Source organism: Empidonax traillii, unplaced genomic scaffold, assembly GCF_003031625.1.
Source record: "Empidonax traillii isolate 1590-97213 ecotype Southwest subspecies unplaced genomic scaffold, ASM303162v1 scaffold5:size3517227, whole genome shotgun sequence".
In the NCBI taxonomy this organism is placed as follows: Eukaryota; Metazoa; Chordata; class Aves; order Passeriformes; family Tyrannidae; genus Empidonax; species Empidonax traillii.
Window position 1 is genome coordinate 286,342 of NW_020955198.1, and position 24,999 is coordinate 311,340.

The 24,999-nt window shown below is 40.1% G+C and overlaps 1 protein-coding gene across 4 annotated transcripts in view; it reads left to right on the forward strand.

Annotated features, from left to right (window-relative positions):
* The window catches only part of RBMS1 (RNA binding motif single stranded interacting protein 1), a 142,517-nt gene that overhangs the window by 43,160 nt on the left and 74,358 nt on the right, over positions 1 to 24,999 (forward strand). Inside the window, exon 1 of one of the 4 annotated variants that reach the window (XM_027878474.1) lies at positions 8,777 to 8,912. The exons of 2 other annotated variants lie outside the window; for them this stretch is intronic. In XM_027878474.1, the coding sequence (XP_027734275.1) occupies positions 8,850 to 8,912 (63 nt within the window). In that variant the 5' untranslated portion in view covers positions 8,777 to 8,849. Of the gene's footprint in view, positions 1 to 8,776; positions 8,913 to 9,402; positions 9,521 to 24,999 lie in introns of those variants that run through there. One more of the 4 variants, XM_027878482.1, reaches the window with a different exon arrangement.

Below are 24,999 nucleotides of genomic sequence, written 5' to 3' on the forward strand. Positions count from 1 at the left end.
GTTAGACACCTTGGTGACCCAGCAGAACTCCTTACAGTGGCAGAAAGAAAAGCTGCTGGGTTAGTGATTTGAATCAGCAAGCAACAGAAACAGGAGTAAGTTCGAAACAATGAAGCTCAGAGCAGGAAGGGGGAAAGGAGCAGAAGCTTTCCTCCTTTTCAGCATCCCTCAGCATTAAATGTTTTGAGGAATAAACTCAGTAATCACAAAAGCACAGTGTAAGTGCTTTCATTCTGGGTGAAACCTGGGGTCTGCTGGTAAAGCTCCTATTGATCAGACCAGGGTTTGATTCTAGGTTTTATCTTTGATTTATGTGCATTGATACTGGTGAACAAACTGGTTGTGCAGTATCTGATAGATACTTTGAATCCAACTCAAGAGAATGTGTTGAAAACAACTCTAAGAATCTATTTACTTAAATAAATGTAAAACTTAATTATGATGCAATGAAATATTTTCCCACCATGATTTGTGCTGCTGCCAGCCCATGACACTTAGTATGGCACATTAGTAAATCACTCTGTGAGTTACTCCCTGAAATAAATTGTACTAGCCATCTTGATTAATTTGCTGATTACTGAATATAAATATTCAGATCATATCTGAATTTAAAATTGCAGGAACTGAAATGATGACAGTGAAGACACAGACTTGGGGTAGCAATGCAGTTGGTTGCTAGTTGAGCTCAGAGTGGAAGTGGCAAAAAAGCCCTGTTTGCAGCTGATGGATACACAGTGTGTCAGAAGATGGCTTTGGTGTTCAGCTCCTGCTTTTCACCTGTCTGTAGTGCATCAGCCATATACTGTACCTTCAGGTATAAGATCCTATAGCACTTCAGGGGAGGGCTGCATCAGCAGGAGCTGCCACCCTTCTTTCACCTCAGAGAGTGGGCTCTGCAAGTTACTGAGACATGACCTTCCTCTGCTGATGCCAAGTGCTTTACTGGTGGAGGTCTTTACCATGACCATGGGACAGATAACCTTTGTGAGTGATGAATTTATGTGGGAGCAAGAATTTTCTTATTCTGAAGATATATCTGTTGATCACTTTGTTCTGTGTTTTATTGATGTTGAGATGTGGCAAACATTGCAAGTACACAATTTCAAAACTCAGAGGGGCAGAGCCTGTATTTCTAGAGGAAAAGTACAGTTTACAGCTTCCTTGGCAGACTGAAATCCATGATGGCTGTCAGAGATATAAGCTGTACCAGGTACTTCAGGAACAATTCTATCAAGGTTTATGTGTATACTTTTATTTTAAAGATATTGAAAATGAGATAAGATTCAGACTCATTATTGAATGTTTGCTTAACTTCTGACACACGATCTTGTTTCTTCATTTTGTACTCTAAATTAGGTCATTAAAATCAGATTGTGTGTTATAAACAAGCATCTTTCTGTTTATATGTGATTATAAAACAAACTTGGAGGGTAAAGGCTGTAATTTTGAAACAGATAAAATATATATGCCCCTTTGAAATATATATGGAAATTAGTTTCTCACACTCCAACCAAGATGATGTAAATTGACCCCAGAGAGCTGGTACAGTGTTGTCCATGTACTCAGGGGAGTTGGAGCAGTGTAAAGACTTTTGGAGGTCAGAAATGAGGTTAATTGACAGGGAAGTGTGTGTGGACAGGAAAAATTTGCACAGTGCATGTCCGTGGGTAGAGCTGTCAGTTCTTCACTTTACTAGTATTTGCCGAACAAACATGACAAGACTTCGGTCCAGGGAAAGGAAAAAAAACAAAACAAAACAAGAAGAGTCATCTTAGGACAACAATATTGTTTGGAAAGAGTGGTGTTTTGTGGATTTGTTCCAAGATACCCACATGTATACACCTACTCTACACAATCTCCAGTCCTGGCTTGTCGCTCCTGATGGTGTGACTGCTGTCTGCAGCAGAGGTTTGCGGAGCAGTACCTGCTCTGGCTTTTTCTCAAGTATTCTTCAAGCCCATAGCTTGAGTGTGCAAGCCTGATTTTGCACTAGTGGCAACAACAACATCTTTTTTGATGTAGCATATCATAAGTGACTTTTTCTGTCTTCTTCCTCTTTTTCCATAAAGAGACATTTTTGATTTAGTGTATGTTGTGATTCCAGCCTGCTCCTTGTGGCATTAGTACAAAATTTGCTTATAATGCAAATAGTGCATGTTTCAGTTGAGGCTTCAAAGTATACGTTTAATTTTTTATATCTGTAAAGACCAGGTAAGAGTCTGGTTGGTTTTTTTTTTTTCTATAACACCAGAGCACTGAAAAATCTGAAACTTTCATTGCCTTAGATAACAAGAAAACAACACACAAAGGAATAAGATTTATGTCTGGCTGATTTTTGGTCATACCTTCCACTCTAACTATTGTGCAGTGATTTATTTTGTTATTGTCATTAACTGTTCTCAATCTTTAAACGTATTTTAATTGTAGGCGTCTTTTAATTTCTTTTTTTCCCTATTTCTAAAATTCTTATAAAATAGTAACCATTCAAGCTTGATCCACATGATGAATAATTTCATCCAAAAAACCCAGCACACCAAAATTGAACATTTTTTCTTTATTTCAATATTGTAGCTATAAAGAACCTCTTTTCTGTTTAAAAATCAGCAGATATAACCCTACTTTAGAAACCCAGTAACTGAAGTCTTAGAAAAAATGTTTTCGTATTTCCAGACTTTGCTTTACCTTTTATTAATATTTGTATTAAAATTTAAATATGTAAAAATATAAAAAAAATCAAATAGCTGCATAGAAGCATTGTTTCCTGACTTTGCAAATATTTTTGCTTTCTTCTTCTATTGTTCCCTAAATTTATTGTGCACAAAATGTGAAAATACACAGTCAAGAAAGCATGTCAAAAGAGTGAGCTCTTCTTCGTAGTCTCGCTTAAAAAATAAATATGGTTTAATACAGTGTTGAACTACTTCCTACATAGTTAGTAACAAAGCAGAAAAAGCAATATGCTTTGTCATTTTGGACAGACTTGATTATTTTATTCTACAATAAGTTTGGCAACTGTTTACAGGCTTTGACTGCTTTATAGTTTCAAACAAGTGTCTGGCAACATTATCAAGCTAATGGCAGAATTGAGATCTTGAGGAGTCATTTCAGTTCATTCCACAAATGAGGATTGGATTTTATCCTGTGTTTTAATTACTGATTATGAGCAGCCTCCTTAAATTTCTGTTACATAGTAATCCTTTACAGTAATTACATTTCATACTTGTGCTTCCCAGAATATACAAGGTATGTTTAGGAAGGGGATTTGTTACACAGTGGAAATGCTTCTATAAGGAAGTACCTTGTCGTGGCTTTCAAATAATAAATAATGCATTCCATAACATAAAATGCTGACATGGCATTAACAAGAGATTGTGTTGCTCTCTATATTCATATTCTTAACAGTAGTCATCAGTGAAGGAATGGCAATAATTACTTATAATTGTGCAATTTATATTAAGTTTCTTTCCAAGAACATTTAAGGAAGCATGGAAGGAATGAACTGCAAAGCTAAAATGAATAGGAGGAGTCAAAGCGTGTCATCGGAGACGCAACCCCAGTGGCCACAGCAGAGGCATTCTGTGAGTGCTGCAGGGAGCAGAGAGTTGCTCTTTTTTTCAAAGAGAGCTGTTGTATTTAAAGAAAAAAAACTGCAGCAGAGGTGATGGGAAAATCAGAGACAGGTTGGAGGATTCCCAAAGAGAATGAGCTGATGAGTTCAAATAAAAAAAATCTGTTACAGTGATTGTGCACAGGTATTTTATAATGAGTGATAACATGGTGTTTTTGTTTGGTTGGTTGATTTTTTTTCAATATTCTAATGTAGAGTATAAGTAATTTGGTACTTCAGTACCAGTGTTTAAAATGGTACAGCTGGAAAAGATTATTTGTCTTCCCCTTTTGGTTGTGATCATCATGGAGAGTAATTTCTTATTGTTGGATATATTCATGCGATTATTTTGAGGACTGCATTCTTAAACAACAGCTTCTCATTATATATGCAATACCTCACTCTTAGCAGATCATATGCTTCTGCAGAAGTCATTGTTTCTTAATACTTTTATTTTTCTAATAAAAAAGAAAATTTACAGAAGATTTTATATGGAAAGTGTTTGGCTTTTCACAGCATTACTATGTCCCATTTCTACCCACCTTTCCTCCTCATCCTCACTTAGCAAGATACAGATTTTTTTTTCATTGCCTGTGTACTAGGAATACTTGAATAATAATAAAAACAATTAATCATGAGATTACTTATCTCTGAAGGGGCTTCCCATGTAATAAAGTTTACTTTTTTCCTTTGGCTATTAAAAATGTTTTTCATGCTTTCAGTTCTGAATCAATGAATTTAAGCTTAAAATTAAAAGTCTGCTTCTGTACAATGCTCAGCTTTCCATACTTCTTTGTTAACACTTCAGCCCGAGTTTGATTCCCAGTCAGGGAAAGTCACTTTTTCTGACCTTAAAACAATAATATTTTAAATTTTTAGCTACAGGAAATGCTTAGTATCTCCCGAAGTTCAGCCCTGCACACTGTTTCTTTGGCTTGCATAGGGTATTTAAAGTATTTTTGCATAGTTATGGCTCAGCTTCCTGCCCACTCTGGTTTCTGTCTTTCTCTGTATGACTGGGTGTGATGAGAGGATGGATGCTCAAGAAGTGAGCACTGTGGTGGAATCCTCTGGGTTTCCTAGGTATCCTCAAGGTGGGGAAAAGAGTGCCTGCAGTCACTTTTCTACATGTGGGTCTTCAGAAGGCCCTGAAGGGGACAGGAGAGCAGAGTCCTAAGGACATTCAGGAGATCCGGTCTGGACTCACAGGGTTTTGCAATAGACTGTAAGTTTCCCTTTTAAAGCAGATCCAGCGCTGAGGGACCATCTGTCCTACAGAGGCACTGAATGCCTTAAGGGGAAATAGCTACTTTGTTTGAATTTTGAGACAAATAAGAGAAGCCATGAATTTGATCTAGAAACAGAAATGGTAAAGTAGCAGCTTAAATGTGTAGAACTGTTTTTAAAATAATGGCTTCATTTTGCCAGTCTACTATTTGTTAAGATTGATAAACGTTACTGGAAAGATTCTTGAGTACTTTCAGTTGCCTTCAAGTTTTCAGACAAATTCTTTCTTTCTGTATTTACCTAGTCTCTCTGCAAATATAAATTTCTGAACTGTACATTAACACAAACAAACAAATAAACTAAACAGAATATGTCATTGCAACATTGTAGTTCAAAAATGCACAGAGCTGCTCACAAGTTTTCCTTTTTTTTCTGAATAAGCAACTCTGGGTAATTTAAAGAAGCTCTGAATGATTTATAGAGGCACTCAGACCCCATGGTCACCTTTTTTCCTTAGGATCAAAATGAATTGCTCATTTATAATTGCAAGATGTAAGATGCCTGGCTGCGTGCAAGTCTATTTACACCTGTTGTACACAGTTAATAACAAAGTCCTTGAAAATTGATTTAAATGATCATGTATGTATACATTTTACCAGTTGGGTGTCTCAATTTTGGGATTGCTAAGTGAGTAAGACTGAGAATGTTCTTTGCAAACAAGACATGCTTCTTGCATCCCAGAAAATATGTAGGGGAATTATTATCAGTACTTGAACTGATACATCACTGCACAATTACTGAAAAGTCCCAGCAATTATCTTGAGCTTTATCACCTTAATCTCAAATACAGGGTTGTTGTACACAGAAATCGTTTTGCCTATATTCTGGAGTAAGAACAAAGCAGCTTTCTCATATGAGCATGGGTTCAGATCGGAAGGGACTCTCTAGTCCAACCTCCATCCCAAAGCAGCATCAGCAAAAAGATCAGGTAGGGGTGCTTAGGGCTATCTATGTGCAGCCTGGTCTTGAAAATGTTCAAGGATGGAGAGTGTACAGCCTCTCAGAGCAATGTCTGGCTGTCCTGATGTCCAGTCAGAAATGCTCTTGTTTCAGTTTAGGTCTGCTGTGCCCTTCTCTCTAGATACACTGCTGTAAGGAGTCTCTATATTCTTCATAACTTCATCATAGCTATTGGAAGGCAGCTATTTCCCTGTTTGAGACAAAAATGGACACAGATTGCTCAAGCCTTTTAAAAAGAACAGAAAATGTTGATAGCCATATTAGCACTTAGGAAAGGACATCAAGTTTTCTTCACAGAAAATTCTGTAATTAGTCTTTCTATAACAAAAAAAATATTCAGATACCATTTGATTATGATCTAGTAGATGTTTACATGATTATATTTGTTGGTGTGTGTTTTCCTAATATGTTAGGAAAGGAAGTACTGGTAAGCAAGAGAGATGTGTCAGATACTGAATCTAAAAGAGGGAAATCCATGACCAATTCACGGGAAGCTGTGGGACATGTGACAGCAGAGAGGGCAAGACAGCAGCATTTCAGATACTGCTTTGGAATATTCTTGAGAGCCTTCCCTGGCATGATAGTGACTGAGAAAAAGCCCAATCGAGTATATAGTGTTTACATCCCTCCAGCCTCTTCCCTGGGGGATGGGGCAGGAAGAGGAGAGGGAAGGAAGCAAGGGATGATTGATGGGTTTTGAAAAGCTTTTCCCCTCGAGGAGAAGGTGTGGTCACTGTACGCATCTCCAGCTAACAAAGCCCTCCCGTAGGTGGAGCAGATGTAAGCTTTGTCACTCCTTTGGGGTGACTACAACACTGCCCAGAATAATATTGTTCTTATTTTTCGTTTGGAATAGAGATTTTAGCAGGGGAAGTAGCCTGTCACCGTTACAGTTTGTACTGCTTTAAGACGGCGCTTCAGCACCGAGTCTGACTGTGACATCTGTGACCAAGGGGCTGTAATAAGTAAGACCAGAGCGCAGATTGCCTACTGTGTGTGGTACATCTTGAGAAGGCATGAGCATACAGCTACATTTCTGTCAAATTAAGCTACAGGTACATGAAGATATTAAGCCAATATAATCTGATATTGCTGCCATCCTGTTCATCCTCTCGCCCCTGCCTATTTTTGCTCACATGCTACCTCTTCCATTACACTGGCACAAGCAGCAGCACAGCCACATGCTGAACCAGACAAAGGAAATGATCTGGAAGAAAATTAACCTGATCAGAGAAAAGAAAAAAAAAGGTTTCACCCAGAATTGGTTGCTGAACTGTTGCTTTTTCAGTAGTGATGCCAACTGATGTTGTTGTAAAGCAGGCATGAGGCCTTAACCAGATCAGGGAGTATGAATTTATCTTAGCATGAAGTCCCTGTGCTAGCATTATGCCAGCAGTGGGAATAAAAATGTTCCATGACCCAGCAAGAAGTTAGGGTAGTACAGACAGAACGGTACCTATCTGGCATAAAGTATGCGGGTACAAACTTATTCTGTCAAACATTTTGAAGTGCCAGTGATCCCCATGTGCCGTCAGCGCTTTTCATTCAATACTAGCAACCCTTAAACCTGTATTATCAAATCAAGGCCAAACTGAATGAGATCCATTTTAGGACTTGAAAGCGGGAAAAAAAAGAAAGTTATGCAGAATGTAGTTCTGCCAAGTGGCGATGCTTTCTTACCATAAGCTGTACTCAGATGGGCTCTGATTTGTGGTGGCAATATATTAGGATACCAAAATACTTAAGAGATTATTTCTAGGGAAGCGAATAACTGAAGACTGTGGTTTTGTAAGTACTAACGTTGTCAGATGTTATTCAGCCTTTCAGTAATGAAGTACCTGGCAATTTTCTGTTTTTTTTTCACAGCTGTTTCCCCTGGTCATGTTGCAATGTGTGAGATCTGGGACACAGTAATATCAGAAAGAGGAAGAGAAACCAAAAGGTGCCTGATGATGCATGTCTGTGACAGAAGGCCTTCTGGAGAATCAATGATCAGAGAGTCAGTGGCTTGACAGAGCTGTAGCTCTGGACTTTCTTAGAAATTAGATCACCAACATTGCTAGGCAGTGTAAATGTGGTACTCTAAACAGTGCAGAGCATTAGTGAGTGAAGTTGGAAACTCCTTCTCTCTGAGTGTCCCAGTCTTGCTGACTGAGAACTGTAACGTGTCCTAGGCCCAAATTTTGAGAAGAAACTTAAGAATTTCCTCCGTCTTCCCAAACGCTGCTTTGAGGCACTGGAGAGGGCTATGACCGGATGTTCCTCCCTCCTCCCCATTCCTAGTCAAGAAAAACTTCAGAGTTAAAGCCTGCGGTATTTATCGTCCTCGGAGCCACCAGCCCCGCCGTTCGGCCGTTCGGGGGGTACAGAACACCCGGCTCTCCCCGCACCGGCCGGGGCTCTGCAGGGCGTCCGGCGGCACCTCGAGGGTCGGGACCACGCCGGGCGCGCCCCGCGGCGGAATGCGCGGCACGCGGGCCCGCCGCCCCCCCGCGCTCTGCTCAGGCGCGACCATTGCGCGGCACGGGGGGGGTTTGGGAGCGGGACGCGCCCTCCGCCCCGCTCCGCGCCTTCCCTGGCTCCGCGCCCCGCTCCGCGTCCCTCCGCCCCACGCAGGGCGGGGCGGGGCGCGGGCACCGCGCCCGCTGCGCGCACCCCTGGCGGGCCCGGCCTGCGCCCGCGCGCTCCCTCCCGCGTTCGGGGCGGTGGTTGAGGCCGTCGGGAGGTGGGGCTGGCGGGGTCGGGCCGGGCTGGGCTGGGCTGGGGCAGCCGGCGGCGGTCAGCGGGGCCCGTGGATGGCAGGCGGGGCGGCTGCCGCGGGGTAGGGTCGGTGCGGAGCGGGGCCGGGCCGGGCGGGGCGCGGGCCGAGCGCGGAGCCGCAGCCGGCGGAGAAGGCACGGAGGCGGAGAGCGCCCTGCAGCCCCGCCGCGCCGCAGCCCGGCGGCCGCCAAAGTTGCTCCCCATCCCGAAGGGGAGCGGGGGATCAGGCGGGGCGATGATCTTCCCCAGCAGCAACAGCAGCGCGGCGGGCGGCGGCCGGACACCGTATCGGAAGCAGGTAAGGGAGGGGTGTGTGTGGGTTTGTAGCTCCCCCACCTTCGCGTTCCCCCCGCAGCCCGGAGGTGCTGGGGGAGGAGTGGGGGAGAGGGGTGGCGACTGGCGTAAGTTGCAGCTCGCAGCCTTTTCGCTTCTCGATTTACAGAAAGAAACTCTTTTCTCCTTTTTTTTTTTTTTTTTTTTTTTTTTTTTTTTTTTTTTTTTTTTTTTTTTTTTTTTTTTTTAATATTTCTTTTTTCACCCCCTCTCACAAGGCGCACCGTGACCTTGCCGAGTGCCCGGGCGGCCGCCGCCGGGTCACCTTAGCGGGCGTCGCGGGGCGGTGCGGGGCGGCCGCGGCCCCGCTGGGCTCGGCAACAGGTTAGGAAGGACCCGGTGTCGCAACAGCGAAACTTTGGGCTGGATGTTTTTCTCTCGGCGTGAAATGAGTGAAGGGGTCTAGGCGCGTTCTTTCTTTCAAACAACCCTCCAGAAAACCGCCACCGCCCCTCGGGCGCGCCTCTGCTCCCCCTGGGGAGGGCACCCGGGGACCCTGTGACATTTTATGGGCAGAGAGATCGCTCTGATAAAGCTCGGAGCATTCGCATCTATGGAGCAGTACTGAAAGAGGTATTTCTTTGTTTGTTTGTTTAGTCGCTGGAAATAAAATATTTGAAATAGTTGGATTACAACCTTGCTGGGCCGTTTGTCTTTGGCTTCGCTTTTTACACAGACACACACAGACACGCACGCAGTGTTGGTATTAACATTATTACATTATTTTCTGCTTAGCGTGTTATTTTTTCATTGACTCTTTGATAAAAAAAATTAAAGAAATCTTACTTTTCAAGTTAATGGGAAAGCGGTGCTGTATGTGTGTGCCAGAGGGTAAATGGAGTATAGGTCACTGACAAGCTCCCGGCTTAACAAAGCATGCCAAAAATACTATGGCAGACTTCTTTACAGGTGAGGAAAAAATCCTTCTGTGTCTGCTGCTCTTAGTAGTTGAAACAAATAATTTGACAGATTCAGTCAGCAATACTGGGGAAGTTTGCCCAATTTTTTTTGGGGGGGGGTTGGGTTACATTAAGGGCAGAAATAGCAAATTGGATATCACTGCTGTGCACAGTGAACTGTTTCATATAAATAATGAGGAAATGGGCTTGGAAATTTTGAATTCTTGGTGCGTTGTTGGGACGGCACACGATCTATGGCAGTGAAAGTTAGACTCTCATATTTTCTTGAAACTTAAACAAAAATTGTTTCCTTTCTCCTCCCTATTATCTTGTAGAAATATCTTTTTTAAAAGAATCACTTGTGTGTTATCTCAGCAGTGCTCTGCAGATGCTGCCCAGCAGTGGGTGGAGTTATCTTCGTATCTTGTTCTCGAAGTGTTCAAGTCCATACATAACAAAACATGCTTATTGTGTGTGCTGGTTTTGGTTTGTTGTTAATTAATGTCCTGGATACACCCATGCTGATGATCTTGTCTGGTGCTCCTGCAAACTTTATAAATGAAGCTAATTTATCAGATAGTATTTTGTGCGCTCCCTTCAAGGACCATTAATCGATGACGGCCCCTTAAGTGGCTGTGCAGTGTGTTGGGCACCGGGCAGGGTACTGGCAGGAGTGGAGGGCAGTGGGGCCAGGCCTCGTGCTGGCAGGGCTGTGTTTTGTGTGCGGATGTGAGTTTGCCTGCTGGTCTGGAGCAGGCTGATAAGATGCTCTTCTTTTCACAGTGCACTCCTTAGATTCAAAGAGCTAAAAGGGCTGACTGAATCAGAAAAACAAACAGACCCTTTTTTCCCAATAGGCAGAGAAAGAAATGAATGCAGGGGTATTATGTGGGCTTAAGACCCTGGGTACCAAAGGTTTCTTTTGTTAGTATGTAGCTATTCTCTGCTCAAACACTTCCTACATAAGGAGCCAGAGTCTGTGCCTTTCTCCAGCTAAGTACAGGGAAAACTCCTATTAACTTCCTTCATGTAGACTAAAGTCATTTAAAGATTGGCTTTCTGATCTCCCTTTCACTCAGACTTCACCTGCAGGGGTGAGCTGGTATCAAACAGTGCTGAAGAGTGTTGCAAGCCAAATTTTTCAACTCTTCATAGTTAAAAAAGTTCAGATTAAGTCTCTGTGTGCTCTGTGTAACCCATATTGAGACAATTGCATTGTAGTTGTGCTTTAGCCTGAGACACTAGGTTCTGTTAGGGTAGCAAAAGTTGTCAGCATGAATTTCCAATGCTAACATCATGTAGTATGTGAAGCTCAAACTGTTTTAATTTAAAAATGAATTTAAAATCTTTTGAGTTGCTTGTGTGTCTCTCTTGTTATTGTAGTATATTTATATGATATCAGAATAATATAAGAGCACTTCATGTTTAGCACTGTTCTGTTTAATTTTTAAGCTTCTATAGCAGATTCTGGTGAAAAGATGAGTGATTAATTGATAAAATGCAAGGTGACACTATCTTATTTTTAAGGCACTGTAATGTAATATGGATTTCTACTTTAATTTAAAATATTGACAAAATACCGTATAGCTACAGTACGTCCAGAGCTTTACCCATACTCTTTTTGTTTTCCCAAATAACTATGTTTTGTTTTATAAACAAATCTGTGCTTATAGTATTACTCTTGTTACCTGCTGTGTCTACATTGTTGTAACTCAGGCATGTGGGAGCCAGTCAACATTCTCAATTTCATGTCAGATTTGATTGGACGGTGCCTGGTCATCTTCCCTCTTTTAGAGTACTCGTAAGAGTACTAAAATATGGTCTCTGAAGTTGTGTTTTCAGAAGGATTTCCTGTGTTATGGGCGACAGGCATGTTAAAAATATTCCTACCAGGCTTAAAAGTTAGACATTGCTTAAATGAGTGGCAGCTCATCTGAGAATTGACTTGAAATGCAGATGCAGGCCTAGTTAAAGAATGAAAGCCACACAGTATCTGCAGTAATAACCTGTCACAACACTCATGGCTATACATCCTGTCTGAAAAAGGTGGGTGTAAGGTAATATTTTTACTAACAAGGTTACTTGAGCTATGCAAAGAATGCACGTCTGCATCCATAATGCGAAGGAAACAAAATGACATACAATATCCTGCTTAATACAGGCTTTTTTAGCTCTTGGTTTTTTGAGAACAAGATGATTCTCTGTCCCTCCTCCCTCTTTTATTATTCTCATGTAAATCAGGAGGCGCTCCTCCGGAGTAAATATTTCTATATTCTGTAAAATTATCATAAATGGAAAATTAGGCTTTCTCCTGCCATCTGCTCCTTGAATCTACAGAGCTACTGCAGCTATTTGATTAGGGATTTTAAATCGCTCACTGCGGGGAGGTTTCTCTGCTCTCAGGTTTCTCGGAGAGGAAGGCAAAAGCAGCTCTAGAAGCCTGGGATGGAGGCGAGCATGGGGTCCTGCCACCACAGCCTGGTTGCTCTGTGCCTTTTAACAGCTTTGCCCAGTAACAGTGGTTCTTGTTACATTTTGATGACTGTAATGTTTATCTCACCAGGATAAGGAGATTTACATAGTTTGCTGCTTTCCAGAAGATTAACTGGGCGTAGCTGCACGTGAGGAATTTAACACTGATTTGATGTTTGGCCTGTGTAAGGAGAGACAGACAAAGGTTTTGATCAGTCTTTTCATGCAGCTGTGTTATCATCAAGTGTCATGTCGCAGGTTGGGTTTTATTAAAAGTTGAAGATTAAGGTGATTTCTAATGACGGTTAAATGAAGAAAACTTTTGCCAGACTCAGGTTAGAAATGTAGATTAGCCTTTCGCTCTGTCTATAGGTTTAACCTATCAAGAAGCTACACCTGTAATTCTTATTCTCAGTTGACACTGTGTGTGGTGTCTGGGTGTGTGAGAAGGAGCCTCGTTAAACTTACAAGAGCTGGGCACGGTCATAACTCAAAATATGCAGCTCCGTGGAGCAGTGTCAGCCCAGAGCGATTTGATGTGATACCTCCTGTGTGTATGGATGGTGCTGGGGGGAGGAGGGAGAGGTGAGGAGTCTAAGATTGAACGTGTATCTTTGCTTACACAAATAAATGGGATTAACGTCTTTTTGTTTCTTTCTTTCAGAACTATAGTTATTGTAATTTTGTACCACTGGCTTGCTGTGATAGACTTTATTTCCCTTTACATTGTATACAATGTTAAAGGATCTACCTGGGTTTCATAAGACTGAACTCCTGTATAAAGTACCATCTGTTTTAGTTTTTTAAGTGCATCTGTAAGATTATTTGGGAAATTCTGCTTTATTGTCAAGGGAACAAAACTCCTCAGTCAGTGGATTTCTATACTTATAACAAAATGTGAATGAAAGAAATAAAAGGAAGCACGTTATCTTGTCAGGCATGATGTTATAGATTATGAAAAGTGATATGATTGTCTTATCTCTAGCAATTTGAAGATTTTGTTTAGTATTTCTAACAGAGTGAAGAATATATTTTTATCTCTTTGTAAGTGTTATTGTTCAAAGTATGTGTCTTTGCCATTAAAATTCACATTGAAGGAAGATAAAAGTCTGTGTCTTGGACATCTGCTGTTTTGTTTTGGGTTCATTTTTTTTCCCCCAAAATTTCCAACTGTTAAAAAAAATTGCTTAAGTTAACACATTTCTGAAGGGTTAGATCCTTTAAACTAGGACTGCTGACAGGGAGGAAAGGGGAAGGAAGGAAGGGGGGGGAATCCTTTCCTGAGGGCTTGAGATGGCTCCTAAAACATCCGCACAGTACTGCAACCAAGTAAATAAAAATAATGATCATTTGACATTATAACTGTTTTGGTCAGGCTTTTTTTTTTTTTCTTCCCCTCGTGATTAAAATTGACCTTTGCTTGTTGCACAAGATGGTGTGTAACAGAAGAATAGGAAGAATATTCCTCCTAATATTGTCAGTGGAGAATAGGAACCCTTTTCACTGGCTTTCCCTCATGGATCTGTTTCCAGCTTCTTATGAATGCTTTTCTCCTTTTCAACACCCGACTGTTTTAAAAACATCTTCCTTGCTGGACAGTGTGAAGGCTTATAAATCTGTAGTACTAATGAAGAGTGCATGGAGGTTGTTTGGATCTTGGATGAAGTGTGTTGGTCAGAAATTTTCTAAAGCCAACAGAAGCACATTTAAAAGTTCTCAAACCTCGTTGAAGTAATTGTTATTTTGCATATGTTTCAGAATTGCAGTGTACTGTGGTAATTGTAACAGCCCTGCAGAAGTCACTGTATTTGCAGCTTCCTGATGCAACAGGAAAGGGAAGGGATGAGTTAGAAATAAAGGAGAAATGTGGAGGGGAACTATGGATTAGATAAGCACAAACCTCCTAACCCAGCAACTTGGAAACATACATACAACAACAACAACAAAAAAAATGCTATAGGGGCTGGTTACTGTGATTAGCACAGCTTTAGCTCTGTTTTCCTCAAGAGACTGCCGTTAAGGCAGCATAGCTGCAGCTGTGTATTGACACAAAGTAGTTTTAATCTGCAGTTGAAGTAATTGAATGCTGGTGAGGGATTGCTTTAAACAGATTCAAGATGAACTGGGTTCATGTCTTTTGAGTTAGCTTATTTCTAGCAGTTTAAATGTAGTAACTTTTGTTACTGTTTGTAGAAAATGATTTTTAACAATACAACTTTATATCAATTTGAGGACCTAACCTGTGCACTTAAATGCACTGGCATAAAAAATACCTAGCAAATATTTTAAAGTCTCATAAGCTCTTCAAAACAGAAATACAATTGCAATGCTTCAAAAATGTCTTTTTTGGAATTTGTGATAAAGTATAAAGATATATCAGCTTCATGGTAGGTTGCAAAATAAATGCTGATTATTACAGATATGTACAAATATATATTAGTATAATATATAATAATACCTTTTTGTTCATGTGTCCTCATAAAAACTGTGTTGGTTGCTTACCTATAATTGTTTAGGAAATCACTGGTATATGTCTTATTTGTTTAAAGTAGTCTACTCTAGAAAAATGGTGTGTCAAATAGAGAGAAGGTGTTTAGAATTTACTTATTTAGTTGATAGAACTTTGTGAGGTTGCAGTGGAAACAAATAATTTTGCTCTGGGGAGCCTCATTTGGGCTTCGTTTTCCGTGGTTGAAAAAAACACGGCAAAAAAAACACGGCAAGGTAAGCATCAAACGTAGTCTAGCTTAGGCCTTACTGCTTGTGAAATTACATACTTCTTTACAGCAGCTAAATGTATGTAACTTTTCATTGTTGATTTTTGACAGTCGCACTTTCACACCTTATTCTGTTTTGTTTTTTTTTTTTTTCCTGTTTCTCTTCTTAGATGAGGATTTATTTCTTTCCTTACTGTCTATTGTTTTCTGTTCATTTATATCTGAGTCTCCTCTACCATATGGTGCTTCACTTCAAGAAAATGGAAACATGACTGCTTAGGTTAACTACAGCTCATATATTCTGTCATTTGGGTACCACAGCATAACAATGTTAGAATTCAGTCCTTTAGGATATTCAAGGTATGTGTGTGGCACTTCCATTTTTAGTGTGCTTGAGGAGTGAAATCTCAGGATTCAGGTGTGAGTTTGGATGAGCTACAGGGAGTTTTTCTCAGAATCGTTAGTCACTTCAGGCCACTTTTTAAGCCTGTGGTGTTACCAGCTCCCAGGAAGGCTGCTGCAACTTAGTGGAGGAGTATCCAGTCACCTTTGACAATCTGAAGCAGTGTTCATAGGTGTTTGACTCCTTTGAGGTGATTCACAATCCTGTTTAGGATTCACTTGACCCACAGAAACTTTATCAGGTTGTGCCACTGCAACAGTCTGAAATCACTCAAAACACCAGGCAGGCAAGGGTAAAATCAAATGTAGATCCTTTTTTACAAACCCACAAACAAAAATATGTAATTCTTAAAACCAAGGAATGGAAAAAACCCAAACAAAATAGTGGTACAAGAACTGAAAGTGTCCTTTACCTTGTATGCAGCCCTGCGGTACATAACTTCCAGTCTTCCCAGGGAGACTCTGGTTATTGCCAAAGCTGTTGCCTCGAGTTGTGTTCAGAGAAGAGACTCTGATTTAAGGCTCTGTATTTCCTTTTATACTTAGCCCACTCAAAGATAAGGGGCAGAGATTTCGTTTTATTTTTTTAAGTAGCTGATGTTTCTCACTCTGTTCTTTCATCAGACCATAGGTTGTTTTTATCTGCTTTGGAAGTAGTGATGTCTGTTGGGCATTGCCATGTACAAGGCTGCGTGCCCACGCTTTGGAGTTCTCTTCAGCTAAGCACTGAAGAGATGGTTGGTGTGTTGCAAAGGAGATTTCGTGCTATGAAATGATAAATGAACTTCAAGTCTTGTGGTGTTTTTCTTTCTTTTCTACCTATAATTTGCTAATAATGCTTTTAACAGAGGTGCGATAGGTTTTTCAGTGGGCTACTATGGGATTGGAGTAAGACTCTGTTACTCCAGCCTCTGCAGGTGACTGGCAGCTGTGTGTCTCCTGTGTGCCCACCTTTGAGCACGGCCATGGTGACCCATTTGGAACTGTTTGTATTGCTACACACATGTGTGTGTTGTTCTGGCTTGGCTTACCTTAGGTAATCATTTAGCTAAGGCTTTAAATAACCTATTACAACATAAAAATCTTTGAAGTATGTAATGTAGAAGTAACATACAATACAACTCTGTGTTAACTGCATCTGTGCTGTGGGAGCAGAGGTACGGAGTGGGTGTGCCACGCATCTGGGAATACATGGCATGACCAGGAACATGCCTCCTGCCAGTCCAGGAAAGCAGCACCTACACTGGATAAACCTCAGCTTTTGCTGAGCAGGGCACACAGATCCACTGATTTCTGTCCGGTATGAAAGCAACCACCAGCGGGACAAGATCCTTTGAAGTGTTTAGTGGTCTGTCTTTTCAGAGTTCGAGAAGAGTTCTGAAAATATGGATCTGAATTTTAAGACTCTTGCTTATGCTAGTGCATATTTACATACCCAGTGGTGCCACTGCATGGAGTGAGACTGCTGACATAAATAACTGCTTATTGAGACAGAGAACCAGAAGACCTCTGAATTTCCCCAATGAGAAACCCAAGTTGAATAGTTGGGTATGAAAGTGTATGCTTGGGTTGGGGTTAAACTTATATTCAACAGAATCAAATGGTATTTTGCTTTAATATTATTCCACCCAATCTATTTGGCTTGCATGATCCTCATTATGATAGTACCTGTGCTTAGGCTACTTAGGCTACTAACTTTTGAAACAGGGACAGTTTTTGGCTTTTATTCAGTATTCCATAACTCTGAAGGCTACTTGTGAGAAAGACTTATCAAAACTGGGTTTTAGAAAAAGTATTTCTGCAGTGTTTAGCTTAAACAAAAATATAAATGATAAAGCTTCCAATACACATGTATATGTGTAAATATTCCAGAATTAGGGACAATTTTTGAAATAAGAAAACCACAAGTATCCTGTAGTACTGAGGAGCTATAAAGTACGTTTGGAGGCTTCAGTAACTTTACTGTTTAAGAATATCAAGATGCAATTCACTATGTAGGATTTCAGTTGGTTAAAGGTGCTAGTTAAACTTAGGGCACACTACAACACCAATAGAAGAATGCAGGGGCTTTTTGGTTGTTTGAAGTGCCCTGAGAGCTGCCTCCATTCCCAGTTACAATATTCTACAATCCTTTGGAGGCTAATGCAAGATGAAAATGGTTAAGGAATTTATTGTTTCAGCATTATGTCAATATTTTAATTGCTGTAGCGACAAAATCACGTTAACTTTGGAACCAGACTTTGTCAGATTGCCAGCAAACATAGAACTGTCAGGTGTGGATGTCACGGTCTCGGAAAGTCACTAAGGACTAAATACTGTCTTAGTCATTAGAAAAGTCACTCTGGCTTTTCGCTTTCTGATGTATTCAGAGGTATGATTCCTCTGCTGAATTCTTGTACTAAGAACAAGAACATGACTAATAAAGTTGTGGATGAGCTGGGCTCTGTGCCCAAATGAACTGGTTTATTCCTGACTGGTGTTTGACACAGTGTTTGTTATCTCTAGCCATACATAGCACTAGACGTGGTTAAAGTGACATGTTCCTTGACCGTCCAGAAGTGGAGGCTGTCTCACACAAGGGCTGCAGTTGTCTGCGCCAGCTGTGCTGATGCACGGCCTGCTGACCACACGGGCTTCTAATTACATTGGTGACTGTAGCTGTAAGCACTACTTGTGTCGCCTCTGATTTTAGCTATAACCACTTATACACCTAGTTGGACGATTATCTGTGTTGCCAGGGCCAGTTCTTCTTGGCAGTTAATTTCTCATATATTTAAAATGTTGTATTAGCAGTACATCTGGAAGCTTTCCTAGGCGTTACTTAATTCTTGTATTTTTTCATTTCAGAATTGACAGTGATTCATTGTGGAGTCAGACATTTATCCCAGCAGCTATTTGAATGCATCAAGGAATGGCATCCTGCATTTGCTCAGCATGCAGCTGCTAAATCTTTGTAGCTGAACTTCAGAACTAAGTTTTTCGATGTAAAAGGAATCGTTCGTTATCGTGCACTCTGAAGTCTCCAAAATTTTAATTTTAGAATAAGTCATATGGATTGAGATTCAGACATCTGAATGATATTCTTAACCACTTAAAACCACTCTTCTCAGAATTCAGAATCTGTCAGAGTTAAAAAGTAACTGTATGAGTTAAAACAGCAGTTCACACACACACACAAAAGTTTATCTCTTGGTTCAAACCAAGAGTGACATTTCAAATTAGAAGGCAATATGTGAGGAAAATTGATGAGGGCTAAGGAATTGAGTAAAAACAACTCTTCTGCTTGCATGATTCAAGTATAAATTACAACTATCAAAAAGAACAGGAAATTATAAGTAAAAATCTTAACATGAGGTTTTTTTTTAATTGCATGCACAAGGATTTTGGACAAGATCATCATTTGTAAAGAGAAAATAGGATGTTTTCAGCAGTCAGAAAATATTGGTTTTAATAAGTGATAAGTATCTACCAAAACATCATCCTTTAAAGAATGAGAAAAGACTGACTTGGGTTTGTTTCAGATAAGGTTATAAGGAAAATCTGACCCTAAGGCCAGAGCAGCATTGCTGCATGTGATGTCAGAATTTTACTGACTTATAGGAGACAGGTTTGTGCATGCTGTTTGTTGCCTTACTTGTAAGGCTCATTTACAACCAGAGGTACCATGTGTGCTTGCTACAGTTGCTTTATTTTGTGTATGAAAAAGCAATGTTGGTTTAATTCCTGATTGTTTGACAGCCTAATGGTATTTTGTTACCTTTCATGAGTCAGCACCATTGGTAAAAGAAGCAGTCTGAACTTCCTTTTTCTTTTTTTTTTCTTTTTTTCTCTTTGTTCTTTTCATTAACGAGAGGTAGACACCAAAAAGGAGAAAGAGCAGCAGTGGGGTCAAGGCTGCTGCTTTTTGGCAGTAGTGTCTGGTTAAGTTATTCCTTGAACTGCCATCTTGGTTTGTGAGTCCACAGTTGCCTCCATCGCACTTTGTTCTTCTCAGCCAAACTGTGGGAGAGGTTGGCTTGAAAGCAGAGCTGCCAGCAGGACCAGCAAAGTCATCTTTGTTCTTTATTTGGTACTACACCAAAGCTAGTTTATCAGACCAGCAAATCTAACCACCAGTGCTAAAGCTTTTTGACTTCCTTATACCACCCTTTTCCTTTTCACTATCTGTACATCCTCGATCTCTCAGAAAGTGCTGTTTCTACTTCACAACTTTTATCAGGAGTTGAATCTCCATGTAAAAACACCCTATCGGTAATGTTGGAAAGATTTCAGGTTTCTGTGCTGTTCTTAGTTGACCTGATGCTATGTTGAGGCCATCAAAGGTCAGTGTAGGCAAATCATTCCAAATGTGCAGCTTGACATCTACTGGGGAGTTCCATCAAAAGTTATCTGCCTTTGGAAATCTTGCTCTCATTTTTGTGGATGAATCTTTGGTTTTAATCTTGCCTACCTTTGTAACTTCAGGAATTTCATCCTACTGAAGGAATACCAGTTTCCTTATTTATAAGGAGAAGCAGACTACTATTTATAAAAGTAGGCTCATGTGCTGGATTTCGCTATGCTGATTTTAGCAAACTCCTTGCTGTGTTTTATCAAGTCCCCAGATTTGTTGTATTCACCATATTGTAGTGAATTGCCTTAATGTATGACACAGCTCCTCATCTGTGCACCCTTAATCCCTTGTTCTTAGGAAAATATTTGCATTTTTAATATCTTTGCATCAAGATAATTAGATTTACTAATTAGTTAGATTCTCTTACTACTGCTATTTTGAATTTAAATATATTGTACTCCTATTTGTAATGGCTTAAAATTCAAGAGTTTACCCACAGATTGTCTTAAATTGGTGTTCAGCAACTCTGTGCTTTAAACAGAACTAAAGTCAAGCTCTCTGAGCCATGGCTGTAGATGTGCTGCCCAGACTGGCTTTCATTAAACAATGGAATGGTTTTGCTAGAAATAGCCTGGATCTGTTGAGACTGATGTTGAGCAAATGCTAACAAGCCTGTTTAATCCAAACTGAATGGGATTAAATAGTATTTGTACTACACTAAGAACTGTGTTCTGGAGTATCCTAGTCCCAGTTTCCTGAAATGATGCTGGAAAAATGATCTCTCCATTAAGCCTTCTGGTAATGAAACAAATCACTGGTGTATTAGTGTAACATCTGAAACTCTCCTTAAAGAAATAAAGTAATGCTCCTTTTTAATTCTTGTGCATAAAAACTGTCTACCTGGAGAGAGAAAAAGGTGTCGGAGGACATAATCACTCTGTATGGTGAGATGCAAAGGATGTACTGGCGGGAAACGTGGGAGGAAAATGCTTCCCTCTAACTTCTAGGAAGTTAAACAAAGCTACAATTGCAGGTTAGGATTTTGGAGATATCTAGAGACAAAAAATTATTACTTTCTTGTCTTTTCCAGGAGAAAATTGTCTAAATGTCAACATTTTGCTACTACTCGTCATAGCACATGGTTTCAGGATAAAGACTTGTAGAAGAAAGAAATAAAAAGCGTGTGATACTATCTTATTACTCAGTGTTCAAATAGCCTATAGGTTAATTCAAGATTTGAATAGATTGGCTACACAGATCCAAAATAATGTAGATAAAACTGCTTTATTTGTGTATACTTGCACAAACACACTTTCAAGGGCAAAGGGGCAAGATGATAACAAATGAGAGAAACTATGAATATTTCTTGCTGCTTGTCAAGCTACATTCTGTGCTGCTAGTGTTTCCTGATCAATTGGGGGTGTCTAGAGTTGTCTGTACCATCTTAGCAGCATTTTCTGTAGCGATGGCAGCCACAGGATAAGTGGTGTTCGATATCTGTTTGAACCATTCATTGGCTGAATGAGCTTGTTTCCTTTTTTCCCAGGACTTAAACACAGCTGCTTTTGTAACACTAAACTGATTGTAATTTGTGCTGTGGTGCCTGTGCATGGGTAAATCTCTGTGTGCTACATTAGGAGAAAGTTGTGCAAATTGTTCTGGGCACGACAGACCACTCCTTTTTTCCTGAAGAGCATAGGGTATCCTGTGTGTGACTGCATATTACATCATACATCTGTAGAAGATGGGCCTTTAATGTCAGCTATGCTGAGTATGCTGTAGTAAACATTTGGCCAAAACTGTTGGATATTGTGGGCTTTAAGTATGGCTGTCTGATAGTACAGTAATCTGTGAAAAATGTCAAAAGTAGCATGGTGCCCACTGGCCCCAAACATTTAGAAACAGTTGTCCTTAGTGCTAGTGTCAGGTCTGCCTTCACATAGCTTTTTCTCAGCTCTTGCTTTAAATCACTTTTGCTGGGTATAAGGCAAACTTTAAACATTGCAGTATTCATCACCTTCATGTCTGTCCTCAATGCATGTAACTGCACTGAGGCAGTTGAATGAATGAAAATCATTGGTAAGTCCTACAGCTGTGTCACACCTTCACTGCGAGTGGTGTAGCCAGGCACCAGTACCAAGGTTGACTCGTGGGGTTTGCTACACTCCACTCCTGAATGGGAAAAGATGCGGGAAGCAAACATCTTAAAAGCGATGCAGTTCAACTCCAGTTATTTTCTAATGAGATTTCAGTTTCTAGGTTTTATTCTAGGAAGCCACGTAGAGTAATTTAGAAGACTTTTGGAATGTCATTTGCAGTCTTATACATGCTACTCGCAGTCTCGTTAAAATCCAAAGGAAGTTGGTATGCATGTTGCAGCATGCAAACCAAGCAGAGTTTGCTCCCTGGTGCTCTGTAGAAAAGCCCAATGTTGAAAAGTTTTGCCAACATTATACACTTTTGTCTCCTGGTCTGTCAATTCTATGCAATGTTGAAATGTATAAAACTTTTGGACAGACGTTTCAGCTTGTGTAAATGAATGCAGAACCACTTAGGGAGAGTGGAACTAGGCTGATATTTGCAAGTGCAGAAAACTGTCACCTCCGTGCATAAGGAGACTGGTGATTTTAAAACTTTATACTGATCTTGCTCTTGTTCTAAAACTGGCTGTATTGCTAATTTAATAATACTTAGCTGCTTCTGTTCAGTTTGGTGTTTCTGCCATGGAGGAGAATCACATTTATGGACGTATGGTCACCCTGCCATAGAGAAATACAAGATCAGTGTCAGACCATATACATGTGTATGTATATATATGTATATATATATAACAGTGTGTGTTTGTATGTATATAATGTATACACACACCATTTGCAGCAACGTTGTCTGAACCGTGGATTCCTCAAATGTCAAAATACTATGACAAATTTAGCACAAACTCTTTGTTGAAATTTAGTTGATAGTCACTTCAACCTTTGCTAAAATAATCATAAAAGTATCTTGTGCTTCCCTATTTTGTGACTGTAGTGTGTAGAAGGCAGTGGGGTATGAAATGATGTTGTATTTATTGCACAATATTAAAACCTTCTTTTTCAAGGTCACTTTCTGAAGTGAGTAGCAAAAAGATGAATGGAATTTTCAGCTCAGCACAGACCATGCTGACCTCACTTCTATGGCAAATAATATGAAGGACTATGGAAATAATTACAGTGGATTGACTAGGAAGGACAGTGGTGCTTGGAGTATGCTTTTCTGTTGTTCGGCTCATGGAGGAGTCATTCATTCCCATGGAAAGTGATGTAAGATGGAACTGTGCTCACTGAAATTGATTCAACTGCAACTTGACATAGGCACATAACAAGCTGTTGAACAACAGAATTGGACCTTCTTGATATTAGAATTACAGTTACCTTTGTGGTGCACTTGGGCAGTATATCCAGTGTCTTCTTGTTTGCTGATACTTCTACATTAGTTAGGCCTGGAGACACAGAAATCAATTAGACACTTAAAGAAGGTAAAACATTTGCAAACTGAGTAGGAGGGATAAAATATCTAAACTGATCTGTCCTGTGAATTATCAATTGTGCAGATCAAAGAAGCCTGTTCATGGGGTCATCTAGCTTCAGTCTTGATGATGAAGTCTTACAAAACTGGCTTTTTTACACTTTTTTTTTTCTGACATGCCACCTTTCCTCAAAATGGAGATGTCAGCTGTGGTGAAGAGGGTGTGGTCTGTCAGAGAGGGAATGAGATTGAGGAATGTAGAAGAAAGGACCAGAGCCAGCTACCTGAACTGTTCTATCAGTGTTGTCAAAGAATAAAGCAGAAATAGACTGGGCTACCTATTAAAACTGGCATAACAGAAAAACGGCCTTGCCAGAAAGAATGTATGTTCTCTTCTTTAAAATAGAAAGAGGGAATCACAGTAGCAATGCTGCTATGCTGGGTGCAGTATGCTGCCCATAAGGAATCAGCAATCATAGACAAAGGGATTTGATAGGAATTGACTCCCTCATGCATGGTCGGGCACAAGTTCTTCAATTTATTTAACTTGAATAAACATAAAATGACATAGCAGATCCCATGTCAGCCAAAAGAGCCATCTGTGGTCTAACCCTGCGACAAACAGTATAGCAATAATTCCAATGCCACCGACAGTGTGGAGTTTGCCAGAAAAGCAGATGCTTCTTTTGACATGCATCTTCAATGTGGTGCTGTTTCTATCCTATAATTGCTGTCTATGGAGTGAGGGTGGATAGGAGTAGCCAGATGAGCGGAATGATGACATTGTAGTTTTTGGGGAAAAAGCCAAGAGTTTGGAAAATAATAAAAAATAAATTAAAAAAAAAAAAAAAAAGCTAAAATAAAAACCTGCAGAATTCTCCTGTGTGCATCATGAAGCCTGTGACACTTTCTAGTAAGAGACAGTACTTGCAAGAGTATATCAGAAATCTAAGGTCCAGTGCAATATGAAAGAAGAGTAAATAATACTTCAGAAACTTCTGTGTGGAGTTTTTAACTTTTCAAAGGAAAGATTTCCTTCTCTATTATTTTAAAAAACTAAAGATTAAGCAAACATACTTTTTTTTTTTTTCTGTACTACCAGTCTTTTTAATACAGATATTCAAGCATTTCTCTGAATAAGCCAAGGTTAGTATCTGTACTGTGCTAGTTTTTAACTTAGACTCAGCAGCAGCAGCTTTATGAGACATAGAGACTTAGCTGGACTAACCACCAAAATACAGTAATGGATGACATCCTTAATAGTTAGGAGATGGCATATTTACTACTTTATGAAATTAAAAATGTAACTACCTACAAACCATAAAAAATATGCATTTTAACATCACAAATAGAAGTTTTTGAAAGCAGCAGTTTTCATTCACATTGAGTATTGTCTGTGGCACCGATTGCGGAGGTAAAGGTTCACAACAGGTAGTGACAAAAAAGTTGAACAAATGGCAGTAGATCTGGAGATCAGAATTCTTCTCATTAAAAATCTGTCCTCTGAACAGAAGTAACTGCCTTGTGTGATGCAGGAACATCTTGCTGCCAGAACTTAGTCTTGTGGGATTTACTTAGAGAAGTGGTTACCTGGTGTCTCATATTTTCCTACAAGGGACCCAAAAAATATGCAGGATAAAGCCATGTCTCTCATTTTCCATACATTTAAGTCCCACTTCTTCCCATTACCCTATAAATGGATTAAGAGGATAATGAGTATTATTT